Below are 12,285 nucleotides of genomic sequence, written 5' to 3'. Positions count from 1 at the left end.
TTTCAATTAGAAATCCCTCCCACCTGATTGTGCTGAATCATCCTAAGCAATATGTATTTTTGAAGTGTCACTTGGTGAAATTACTGACTATTGTAACTGTGCATCAATTGCAATAATGTACATTATTATGTGATTAAAAATGATGATACTGTATTCTATATGAACTTATAAATAGTACTGTTTTTTACACAGTTGTGGCAGCTTCTTTCTTCGTATATATGGACATCTCTTTTACCATTCATTATACATTTACAAGGAAAACAGGCTTACTTCATGCATGAAAAATAGAGATTATTTATTCTATAGGATGGCTGAGTCGGGAAGAATAATTAACGCAGTCGTCGTTCATGTGCCACCAACACAGGCGTATACGCCATACTTTATAATACTCTAGTGCCCTCTAGTGGTATTTTGGAAAAAAGAGCAAGGGGCCAATGAGGTAGGATGACATCAGTGCTTTTTCCTGCAATTAAATACATTTATATAAATCCAGCAAACAACAAATCATGAATAAGAGCATCCTTTAATATTTACGCAGGGAGAGAGAACAATATTCTCTCCAGAGAATATAATTTGCTTACTTTACTTTTAACAATGAATATTATACATTTAATAGGCTACATGTATTAGGACACAGTCGAGGTTCAGTGGTTACTGGTTATGACTCCTCACAATTATTAATATTTTATCAAGCAAATATAGGAAAACAGATATATATTTAAACATGAAGGTTAATGTTGATCCAAACAATTTGTTTCAACAATTGAAAGTAAATCAATATCACGTTTAATATCAGCAATTAATTTGAAAAGCTTGTTTCCTTTCCTTATAATGTATTATTACCTCATTAATATTGATTGAAATTTCTACTCCAAAACTACATGCCACTAAGTGCCACTTTAATAAAGATGTTTTACTTTGCGATAGATAATGTTATGTGTCTGCATGTTTACAGTGATTTTACTGGAACTAAAGCAGGTGTGGCAGCAGGCTCTCAGGTGAGCTCTGACGTCATGGTGACATGCCTGGTTGTCATGAGTTCATTGTTAAAATTATGTAAGTAGAAGTCTGTGGGATGGTTTTAAAAAAAATAGCTGATGCTTTACGACGGTTTAACAGAATCTCAGGCGAGGTTTAAAGCTGGTTAGCACATCACTGGTCATTTTTCATTTATTTTACGTGACATTTATTTTGAAAAGACAAGATATGTAAGTTTGTAATATCGAGTTCAGTCACACGTTTTCATGAATGGAATATAATGTGTTAGATTTAGAAATTCAAATGAAATATATGTAACATGTTTTATGCTATCCTTTCTTTGTTGTAGTGGCCTAGTTTCTCATGACCTCAATAAAATAAATAAATAAATAAATAAATAAATAAATAAATAAATAAATAAATAAATAAATCAACTAAAGAAGGCCAACAGTAGGCGGAAGTGACGTCTGTTCGTCCTTCTTGGAAAAAATGGCAGCTGTTGACATCGACGTGCCGGTGGACACAGAATCCCAAATCCGCAGTCCAGAGGAGATGGAGCGGTAGATATATATTTGACTGCTTTGTTTCATTGTGTTTTGTGTTAGATGTCAAAATAACCGAGGATGACCCGAGTGAGTTCAGCCATTTTTAGCTGACAAGGCTCCCGCGAAGAGCCCGGAGACAAGCTAACCAGGCTAGCTTGCTTGGGGGTGGTGGAGGGGGGGGGGACGGATTACTTTAGCTAAATCTTAAGATTTTATTGGTTTTCATGAACACCAGGCTTCGGTGTACGGCTCTACAGATATCCAAGCACGTCTTTAAATGTTCGTACGAAGAATAAAGCAGCGGTTCAGCGTCTTTCTGGACACTAGTTAGCACATGGTTAGCATCCAGTGTTTTCGAGAAAGTTCCGTAAGAGCAAGCCAGACATCTTCAGCTGGACTTGGTTTGCAAACCAGCACACACAGTTACAGTAATTATCCAGCTAAATAAACTTTCCGTGCTGTCTCGCTTACTTAAACAGCTAATACAACACCGTAGTTTTCAATACACGATAGCTTCCGTTAGGTATGGCTCATTTTACCTCACCTCCCCGGATGAATCATCCCGGTCAACAATCATGACAGCACACTATTATTGGTGTCCTGTCATTTACTGCAGCTAGCTATGCCACCTGCGCTACATTACAGGTATTTTTCATTCTAGATGAGAAGTAACACATTTGTTTGTTTTATTAATGACAAAAAACGCTTTGTGTATGTCACATCTGAAACAATGTGAACGATGAAACAGGAATGGGTACATTCTCACATTAAGTGCTTTGTTAAGTGCCACTGTAACACATTTGACATTCCTAGGCCTGGAAAACAAGCAAAAAGAGGCAAAGAGTTGAGTGACGTTAATGGACTCTTTTTCATAAAACTGAAATTATATTTAGGCAACCAAATCAAATTGAGTTCTCAACTAGTGCCTGACCAATACTGGAGTTTTGAGTAACACATTTCCAATATAGGTATGTCGGCTGATATCCTTATATACACAGAATGTATACATAAACTGTCATCTTTTGCAGTTATTCCTCGATTGTGGTTATCAAACGCTTGTGACAAAGATACGTACGAAATGGCGGCAGGATATTTTATAGTTGAACAATAAACTTTATGGTCCGAAATGACATCAGTGCAATGTAGGGATGCAATGATACCCATGGTTCGATACTTACCTCGGTTTTTGGGTCATGGTTTAGGTTCGGTACGCATTTCTTGTGAGGACAAAAAAAAAGCAACTTAATTTTGCTTATTAGCAACAACATAAAGCCTTTCACATTTCTGGTGTATTCTATAATGTCAAGTAAATAAACTCACCTTCAAATGTGAAAAGTGTCTCTTGACCTTGACTACTTGTAAACTAATAAGACAAATAATTATCAACTGTCCGTGGTGAGTGGAAGGCACTGTGTTTTAGCCAGTTTGCGCTCTATAGCTTCTTCGTGTCTTTTCATAGACGTCGAGAATAACTTGGCTGTCATTGTGGTTGTGATGACTGTGAGGTTTGCTGTGATTCTACCGTACTCCTTTACCCCCTCCAGTGCTATTACACTAGCCCCATTCACACTGCCCTTTGAGTGCGAGGATCCTGCGGCAGTTCTCCGCATCCTCCTCTGTCTGAAAGTTTCAGATGCGTCGAGGAGTGAAATTTCGCTGGGCCTCCCAGAGGTAGTATCAGAGGCGCAGCAGAGGCGAACCGGCGTCTGTGTGAATGGATAAGCTGGTGGCGCGGAGCGGGGTCGTGTTGATCTGATGGTGTTAACAGTCTGATAACTAATCAGATCCTTCACTCAACAAAATAAAGAGAAATATCCCACAAAGCAACATTACATGACCAAACATCAGTAATGCAGTAACTGGTAGTGTCTTTGGCAACTTGTATGAGGACAAAAATACCGCAGTTATACGTGGAGAAGTGTCTGTCATCCTGTCTGTCCTACCGACTCTTCGTCACATTTTTGCCCGAAAAACAGCGTTCGTCCCCAGCAAAAAACTTTAACTCGCCAAGTGTTTGTCTCCGTACACTAATGTGTTGTTGTAGTTACTGTCTTGAAAAAAATCACCTCGACGGTCTGCCCTCCCGACCGAGACTTCAGTGAACCACTTAGTTTTTACATTCAGTTTTACATAATAATGACATTATAAACCAGAGTCATGCAAACCGATTAATGCATTTTTATAAATATAAATAAAAATAAATATATATATATATATATATATATATATGTGTATGTGTATATGTATATATATGTATATATGTTTGCAAAACTAATACTTGGTTGAGCAGTTGTGTGGCCTAACTTTACATTTATTGGCCAATACCAGCTATAGTATATCGATATTGTCATTGTTTACATGGTTGTGTTTTGATTGGTCTAAATAGGGGGGGTGTAGCCTGAAGTTTTAAATGCTTCAAATCACAGAAACCAGCACAGCAGTAACTTCTTCCATATGTGAATTAGCTTTGATGTACAGTTTAAATTAACACTTTTGACAGGACCGCAGCAGGTGAGTTTCACTGCTATGTTTAGCACTGGAGCTATCTCAGGACTGTGTGTACCCTGCTCTGCTGTCCCAGTTCCAGGTGTAACACACTTGAGCCCTTTCAGTCTCTGCATCATTTGCAAGAAATTCTTCCCTGGATACAACTAGTTGTTAGCAAACCAGCTCGGCTGGTCTCATTTGACATTTGAAAACCATCATGTGAAAACCTCTCTTAAATTTGTGGGGCCTTGTAAAATCCTGTTGCTGTACTTGCTGTAATACTTTTTGCAGTTATGAATTTTTACCATTTGGCCCTTGGAACCAATTTCATTATTTCTGCGATTCCTTAGATGTGTGTTCTACGGCTCACTATTGCATATTTGTCACTGGATTGGGTTGAAATTTGTCCAGAACATCCAAGAAACCATTATGATAATTTACCCATATTATATGTATATATATATATATATATATATATATATATATATATATATATATATATATATATATATATATATATATATATATATATATATATATGTATATATATTACGGAAGACCTAAAGGGCCATGCATTCATACATTTTATTTCCTCCGTTTTCCCGTGATAACAAGTTAATTTCATTTGTTTTCTCGAGATCTTGAGTTATTATCTCGAAATAACAACTGCCGTTTTCCCGAGATAACGGGATAATTTTCTCGAGATATCGAGATAACAAAACTTTGTTTTCCCGAGATAACGATATAATTAATTTGAGATCTTGAGAAAACAAAACGATAGTGTAGTATATTAAATCATTGCAGGAAACATCATTCAGTGCAATGTCAGAGGAGCAGGAGCATATCGATCACCGCGTCACATATCTTTTCAATCAAGGCCTGACACAGGCTGAAATAGCATTATGCCTTGCTATTACACATAATATACACATTAGTGTGCATAATCTAAAAAGACGGTTAGTAAGGCTTCAGCTATATCGGCGGCGCAATCTAAGTGAGCCTGATGTCGTTGTTAACTACATAGCTGACCAGCTACGAGGTCCCGAGCGTCTCCATAATCTCAGGCCTATCATATCACAGTCATTATCTCGAGATCTCGAATTAATTATATCGTTATTACATTTTTTTTTTAAAAATTGGTTAAATCCATGGCAATAATTGGTAAAAGTTATAATTTCTGGTTGAGTTGGCATCCAATGGCCCTTAAGCAGTCTTTCAATTTTACAGTACAACATAAACATATTAATAAATGCTCCTGCTAAAGCTGAGCCGAAGCCTGATTGAGTTGATCACTTTGGAAGCACTGTGTGTTCATTCATTGCTGAATAGTTTTTTGTCTTTGTTTTATATTGTATCAGCTAAGCTTCTGTTATCTTGTGTCCCAATTTGACTTTGGTTTCTGTTTCTCCTCTCTCCAGTCAGGCTGAAGGCTTCAAAGAGCAAGGAAATGCATTCTACAGCCAGAAAGATTACTCTGAGGCTTTCAACTACTATACTAGGGCCATCGGTGAGATTACCATTTATTAATTGATGGAATTAACTGAGTCATTGCCTTCTCTTGACATATTTTCCAGCACATGCTTCCATCATGTACTTTAAAACTGTATCAGGGCATTGTTAGTTCTTTACCGACATCTTAGTTTCCCTTTGTGACATGGACTTTTCCTTTTATCTTAAGATGCGTCTCCCAAAACTGCCAGTTATTATGGCAACAGAGCTGCCACACTCATGATGCTCAGTCGCTTCAGAGAGGCCCTGGAGGATTCCCAGCAGGCTGTTCGGCTGGATGACTGTTTCATGAAGGTCAGTGTGAACAGTCTTTATTCTGCAAGGGCAACTGGGGTTTCAAGACAATAAGTTGCATGAAAAGATGAGAATAGAGAGAAATATGTCAAGTATTTGTACAGCCCTAAGCAGGAAGTGTGTCACTCCTGTCCTACAGGGTCATCTGCGTGAGGGCAAGTGCCACCTGTCGTTGGGAAATGCGATGGCGGCCAGTCGCTGCTTTCAGAAGGTTTTGGAGCTGGAGCCCAGCAACAGAGAGGCCCAGCAGGAGGTGAGGATCACCTGAGCCTTTCACATTTTACTTAATGTATCACCGTGTGAGAATGCTGAAGACTGAATTATGCAACTCAAACTTGTCTATTATCGTTGTAAAGACAGTACTGATGGGTGATGTGTTTTTTAGAATAAGACTGCAGAGACTCTACTGGAGTTTGAACGAATGGCGGACTTTGGCTTCGAAAAGCGGGATTTCAGAAAGGTACTTAACACCCATTCTCTGTTTTCATCAAGCTCACAAACAGCGCTGCCCCAAATTAGTTTCTTGTCACATAATTAGTTGACTTGGCTGATTCTTATAACTGGGAAAAGTAAGCAACACATGTGACAGCACAATATGATATATGAAAATTCTTTGATTCGTAAAAAGCTCCAGATTTAAGAGTTTCCATTGACAGATTCTCAAGTCATCTACTTGAGAAGGTAAGGTTTTCTTTTGACATTTTTTAAATGAGTATTTGGCTTTTGTCTCTGTTCCAGGTGGTATTCTGTATGGACCGCGCTTTAGCTGTGGCTTCTGCCTGCCACCGCTTCAAGATCCTGAAGGCTGAGTGTCTTGCTCTGCTGGGACGCTATCCAGAAGCTCAGTCTGTAGCCAGGTAAGAGCAACTGGTGGTGTTAATGGTGTATGATGATTTAGTCACAGTGATGCTATTTTTCCACTTTTTATAGAACTTGCGTCTTGGATTATCATAACCTCTAAAATATGAGTACAGGATCTGCTTTCCAATAAGATTTGATTTAGCAGGTCTTCTAATAAAACTTTAATTTACAGTGATATCCTGCGAATGGATTCCACGAACGCAGACGCACTGTACGTGAGAGGCCTGTGTCTCTATTATGAGGACTGCATCGACAAAGCTGTACAGTTCTTTGTCCAGGCTTTGCGCATGGCACCTGACCACGAAAAGGCCCGGCTAGCCTGCAGGGTAAGATCATCATTTTGTCTCAATCCTCCTCATTTAATCATCGTTAGAAAGAAACAGATGTGTGGTCCAAGGAAACAAGGACAAGGACAAGTTTTGTGTACATAACTCCACAGGGTGCCTTTTTAAGACTGCTAAAATAAATAGACTGAACAATTTCTCTACAGTTCACATACATGTGGCACGTTAGCATTGTAAATCCATGTTTCAGGACATAATAAATTGTTGAGAATTACTTCAATTTCACTACTTGTGAGTTTGAGTAAATGTTTTATAAGAAAAATGACGACATGCTTTCTCTCTAAACCAGAATGCAAAGGCCTTAAAAGCCAAGAAGGAGGAGGGCAACCAGGCATTTAAGAACAACAACTATGAAGCTGCCTACCAGCTGTACACTGAGGCCCTGATGATAGACCCCAACAACATCAAGACCAACGCTAAACTTTACTGCAACAGAGCCACGGCAGGAGCAAAGGTAAAAGGCAACAAATCCACTCATTTTTGGCGTGTTAATTTTGCAGATGCAGTTGCAAAATTACATATTACCAGCAAATAGCATATTATCCATAATGCTGTCTGATTATTGGTTTAAAATAAGCAACGTTGCACAGTACTCAGTCTCTTCCAGCTCTTTGTTTCTAATAAGTTCACTGTAATTAACTTGTTCCCTCTCAACAGCTGAAGAAACTTCAACAAGCCATTGAAGACTGCACCAGTGCAATCAAACTAGATGACACTTATATCAAGGCCTACTTAAGAAGAGCTCAGTGGTATGTTATACAGTCAATATGAGCACATATCTTTCCTCTTTATGTGCAGTTTTTGACTGACTTTGTGTCACTCACAGTTACATGGACACAGAGCAGTACGAGGAGGCCGTACGGGACTATGAAAAAGTTTACCAGACAGAAAAAACATCAGGTTAGCTGCTGTCTATTGTTTTGCTCACTATATATATACACTAACTGGTCAGGTTATCTCACACTAACGTGGCTTGATTTTTCCCTCTAGATCACAAGCACCTGTTGAAGAATGCACAGCTGGAGCTGAAGAAGAGCAAAAGGAAAGATTACTACAAGGTGCTGGGGGTCGGCAAGAACGCCACTGAGGACGAGATTAAGAAGGCCTATCGCAAACGAGCACTTATGCACCACCCAGGTAGCCCTGTTTGAGTTTACACAGACGTGCAGTATAACGATTTTGTTTGTGTTCAGTGGTTATTTATCTTTGTTTTGTGTCATCATCCTGCAGACCGCCACAGCGCTGCAACTCCAGAGGTGCAAAAGGAGGAGGAAAAGAAATTCAAGGAGGTGGGGGAGGCCTTCACTGTGCTCTCCGACCCAAAGAAGAAGATCCGCTATGACAACGGACATGACCTGGATGACGATGGCGGCTTTGAAGGGAGAGGTATGTGCCTCTAGATTTTTACTTTGCTTCGGATAGATTTACATTCCACCTGCTGGTCATTAGTAAGATGAAAGAGAACTTTTCTGTGCTCCTCTCATCTTAAAGGAATGCATTTCAAAACAGAAAAGTCAACCACTAATAGGTGCTTCTTTGATGGCTGAATAAACCTTATTCACAGCAGAAAAAAGCACAGGTGTAGTTAATCAAATTGATGACAGCTAAGTTCCATTCAGCTGCTAAAATGTCAGGTTCTGGGTATTTGGCTGACTTACTGGGACAGTTCAATAGAACAGAGACATTTTTAATGTTATTAGCAAACACTTGTGCTTTTCCTACCATGACAAGTAAAAATGTCTGCTGTGAAAATGGTTTGTTGTAGCCAAATCTTAAGACCTACCTCTAGGGGGCGCCATAAGCTAAAAGAAATACTGTACTGTAACAGATACTGTGCTGAAAACAAAGTTTTCTACAATGAAGTTGATGTTGATGTGAATCTATGGTCATGTTCAAGTTGCCATGGGAAATTGTTTGTGGTTAATGGTTTTATAGCCAAATAATTGAAATTTTTGAAATTTTGCTCTCCAAACATTCAAAAGAAATTGTCAGCTCAACTAATGAATTCTGTGTTACTGTGACACATGTTGAAATATGTGAAGATAAAGACTTTGGTTCACTTTACTCTATGGTCAAGTCCGTTAGGGCTGCAACTGACTATCATTTACATTGAAGATTAAAATTCTGTGTTGTGGTGGAAGCCGGTCGTTAATTTATGTCAGTGGACTCCATTTCTAAACTAACAGTAGCTACTGTTGCTCTCTGTGAGTGGAGAGAGGCACTTGCATTGAATCACATTCTTTGGACTGTCACGGAAAATCCGACCCAAGTCCTTCACAAAAAAATCAACAGTCCAGCAGCATTAAATCACTTCTGTAAATGAATCGTCCACAGGCTTGTATAGGCAACCAAGAAAGACAGGGAAGGTCTCGCGTCACGTTACAATTCGCTCACATAAGGCCAACAAAAAGGTGATTAATACATCTAAATTGCTACAAAACTTTATATAGAGCCCCTTTTAAAACGTGTATAAAAGAGCCACATAAACGTTTAATTTCTGCTCCATTATTTCTCACACAATCCCACATATATTGAAAACCGTAGACCCTTATTGATGGTTTTTTTTAAGTTATTTTTTTGGCCTTTTATATGGCTTTATTGACAGAACAGCTGAAGATACGACAGAAAACAGGATGAGAGAGAGGGGGAGTGACACTCAGCAAAGAGCCCCAGGCCGGGACTCGAGCCCGGGGCCGCTGCAGCGAGGACAAAGCCTCTGTACATAAGACGCCTGCTCTACCAACTGAGCTAAACAGCGCCCACCCTATTCATGTTTTAAAGTATTAAGCACTGCGCTGATAGCCCTAACTGTGTTTTATAAATAAGATCAGTTTGACACTCTTGCTGTGCGTCTTGGTGGTCTAGCAATATCTGTATACAACATGTCTAACAGCTTGATTCACCTCCATACTGTGTTTAGTTTGGTCGTCATCTGTTGTTCTGTCTTGTTCTTCCTTGAGGTCGTCATCACAAGCTAATTCTGCTGTATTTGCCTTTGCTTTCTCTCTAGATTTTGACGCAAACAACATCTTCAGGGCTTTCTTTGGCGGCCACGGTGGAGGATTCAATTTCGACTCCAGTCCAGGTGTGTTTTTCTCTCCCAGTTAAGACTTCCTTAACTTTGTTAATGAACAAAAGAATCAATCAGAGAAAGTACATCCTGTTGACAAACTTCTTTTTTGTTCTTTTTTTCTCTTGTAGACTCTGGACCTGGAAATTTCTTTTTCCAATTTGGTTAAAGTGGCGGAGCATGTGGGAAAATGCAGCCCTGCAGTGGACAAAATGAAGTTGGACTCAGAGTCACGCATGATGCTCATTCTCCTGAGTGTCTTGCAAAAAAACAAAAAAAATCTCCTCCCTTTTCTCTTTCAAGAGGTTTTTGATGATTGCATTCACTCCCAAATTTACTCCTGACATTGATGCTAACAAACACTGGGAAGGATAATTCAGAGGCTTTAGTTTTGAATTAACAATGTAAATAAAGAAGTTCTCAAATCTGTTTTAAAGAGGTTTGGAGCTGATTGGCGCATGCCCCTATTGCCAAAATCAAATGATATTAAAAAAAATCTTATCAAACTGCCTCAACCTTCATGAAGGTGATCAGTGGTAAGAAATGCATTGGAAATAAGCATCATGGTTGATTAGTTTTAGAAGACATAACGTGGTATAAGTTTTTAAGGTTCTCTCGGGACAGCGTGTCTCTATAGAGCAAGAGTCAATGTACTGTGGAAGTTCAATGTCAAACCTGACCTCAGGACAGCCTGTTAAGGACAACGCTGGTCTCTTGCGGGTGTGTGTCCAGGTTTTATTGGCTCACTTGCCAAATATAGAACTTGCAGGGTTTTTGTTTCTTCTTCTTTTCTTCATGCTGCATTGTATATTTGACTCGAATGTAAATCATTTTTGTGTCCATAAATTGTTCTTCTTCAGTCTTCCCTCGGTCTATTTATATTTATTGTACTGTATATTCTAACCTGTACACAGCAGAGTGCCAGTGTTCATTGTTTTCCCCCCCGTTTTTTTTTTTTTTTTGCTTCTTTTTTTTTTAAGAGACTCATTTGTAAATGTTTTCTCTTCACTCTCAGATTGTGAGGCCAAAATCAGCACACATACACCTACAGGTTGTCTTCTGTTGAAAGCACCGACCACACTGTCCTACTGTCCCATTGAAATTCAAGTGGTGCCTTACAAGAATGAGCATTAAGAATTAACCTTCTTACAGTACATCAAAAAGCTGCAGAGCATGCCACATCCTATTTGCACCAGTCATGTATAGCATGTTGTTTTTGAGCTCTTTCATATAAAAAAAACCCAACTTTTTTCATATCTGGCCAGGAAACGAACCTGTTAGTGAATTCTTCATCCCGACAAACATGAAAGACTTTTAAATTTCTTTTCATGTGACCATCAATCACACCCAGCTGTCCTCCACCTATTCTTGTCATGCACGTTCCATCAGTACAGCCCCTGCCCTGACGTGTTCCACCTGTTTTTAAACGGGGCGCTGATAGTAGATAGGTTGGAAACTTCTCTTGTTAATAGTTCTGTCACTGATGTATCATTTTTAAAATTTGTCACAGTATTAACAAGACATGCTTTTCTTATTGCGAAAATAAAGGCTCGTCTTTTACTGTAATGCTGGACTCTTCTTTTCCAATTTATATTGCTGGGAAATGAAGTATATTTACTCAGGTATTGTATTTAAGCAGATTTAATTTAACTATTTTACATGTTATGCTACTTGCACTTAGAGTTCAGTACATTTCAGAGGAAGATCTTGTACTTTTTACTCCACTACATTAGCTTGATGGCTGTAGTTACTCGGCTTCATTTTAAGATTTGACATTAAAATACATGATGCAATGTTACAGATTAAGCTGCCAAACAGGAAATACTGTAAAGTAAATTATCTCATCTTGTGCCTGAACAGTCATTCTGCTTTATGATTTTATATTGGGGCTTTCACAATATCCATTCACATTTCAATATTATTGTGGTATCTATTGATATTTTTTTTTTAAATCAAGTCTATCTTTCACTGTGTTGACTGTGTTTTGTCATTTTTTGGCAAATAAATGACCCTCAGTATATGAGTGTAGGGAGGTGGAGAGAGTCTGTAACCATAACTGTTAAAACTGTACAAAAAGCAATTATACTCACTCACTAGTAAAAAGACAACCAAATGATATCACAAACAAAAGATGCCCTGAAAAGACTAATTTCCCTGGATAAGTCGTGTTTAATATTAACACAATATTACTATTTAA

General features: G+C 38.6%; 1 protein-coding gene across 1 annotated transcript; it reads left to right on the top strand.

Annotated features, from left to right (window-relative positions):
* Window positions 1-1,453: 1,453 nt before the first annotated feature.
* On the top strand, window positions 1,454-11,654 carry LOC141015462 (dnaJ homolog subfamily C member 7-like). The gene is made up of 14 exons (XM_073489544.1): window positions 1,454-1,538; window positions 5,429-5,517; window positions 5,689-5,813; window positions 5,953-6,066; window positions 6,199-6,273; window positions 6,552-6,670; window positions 6,847-7,000; window positions 7,308-7,472; window positions 7,676-7,767; window positions 7,845-7,918; window positions 8,009-8,155; window positions 8,249-8,404; window positions 10,029-10,103; window positions 10,220-11,654. Exons 1-14 carry the CDS (start codon window positions 1,468-1,470, stop codon window positions 10,255-10,257), a joined length of 1,494 nt encoding a protein of 497 aa, XP_073345645.1. The 5' UTR covers window positions 1,454-1,467; the 3' UTR covers window positions 10,258-11,654.
* The last annotated feature ends 631 nt before the right edge of the window (window positions 11,655-12,285 follow it).

Source organism: Pagrus major, chromosome 20, assembly GCF_040436345.1.
Source record: "Pagrus major chromosome 20, Pma_NU_1.0".
Classification (NCBI taxonomy): Eukaryota; Metazoa; Chordata; class Actinopteri; order Spariformes; family Sparidae; genus Pagrus; species Pagrus major.
Note: the sequence above shows the minus strand (reverse complement) of the source record. Positions and strands in the feature narration are given on the sequence as shown.

Bases quoted from the DNA above. Each gene is read 5' to 3' on its own strand.
- LOC141015462 (XM_073489544.1), top strand. From the start codon at position 1,468: ATGGCAGCTGTTGACATCGACGTGCCGGTGGACACAGAATCCCAAATC. The intron at 5,518-5,688 runs GTGAGATTACCA...TTTTATCTTAAG, and splicing joins CTACTATACTAGGGCCATCG to ATGCGTCTCCCAAAACTGCC. The intron at 8,156-8,248 runs GTAGCCCTGTTT...ATCATCCTGCAG, and splicing joins AGCACTTATGCACCACCCAG to ACCGCCACAGCGCTGCAACT.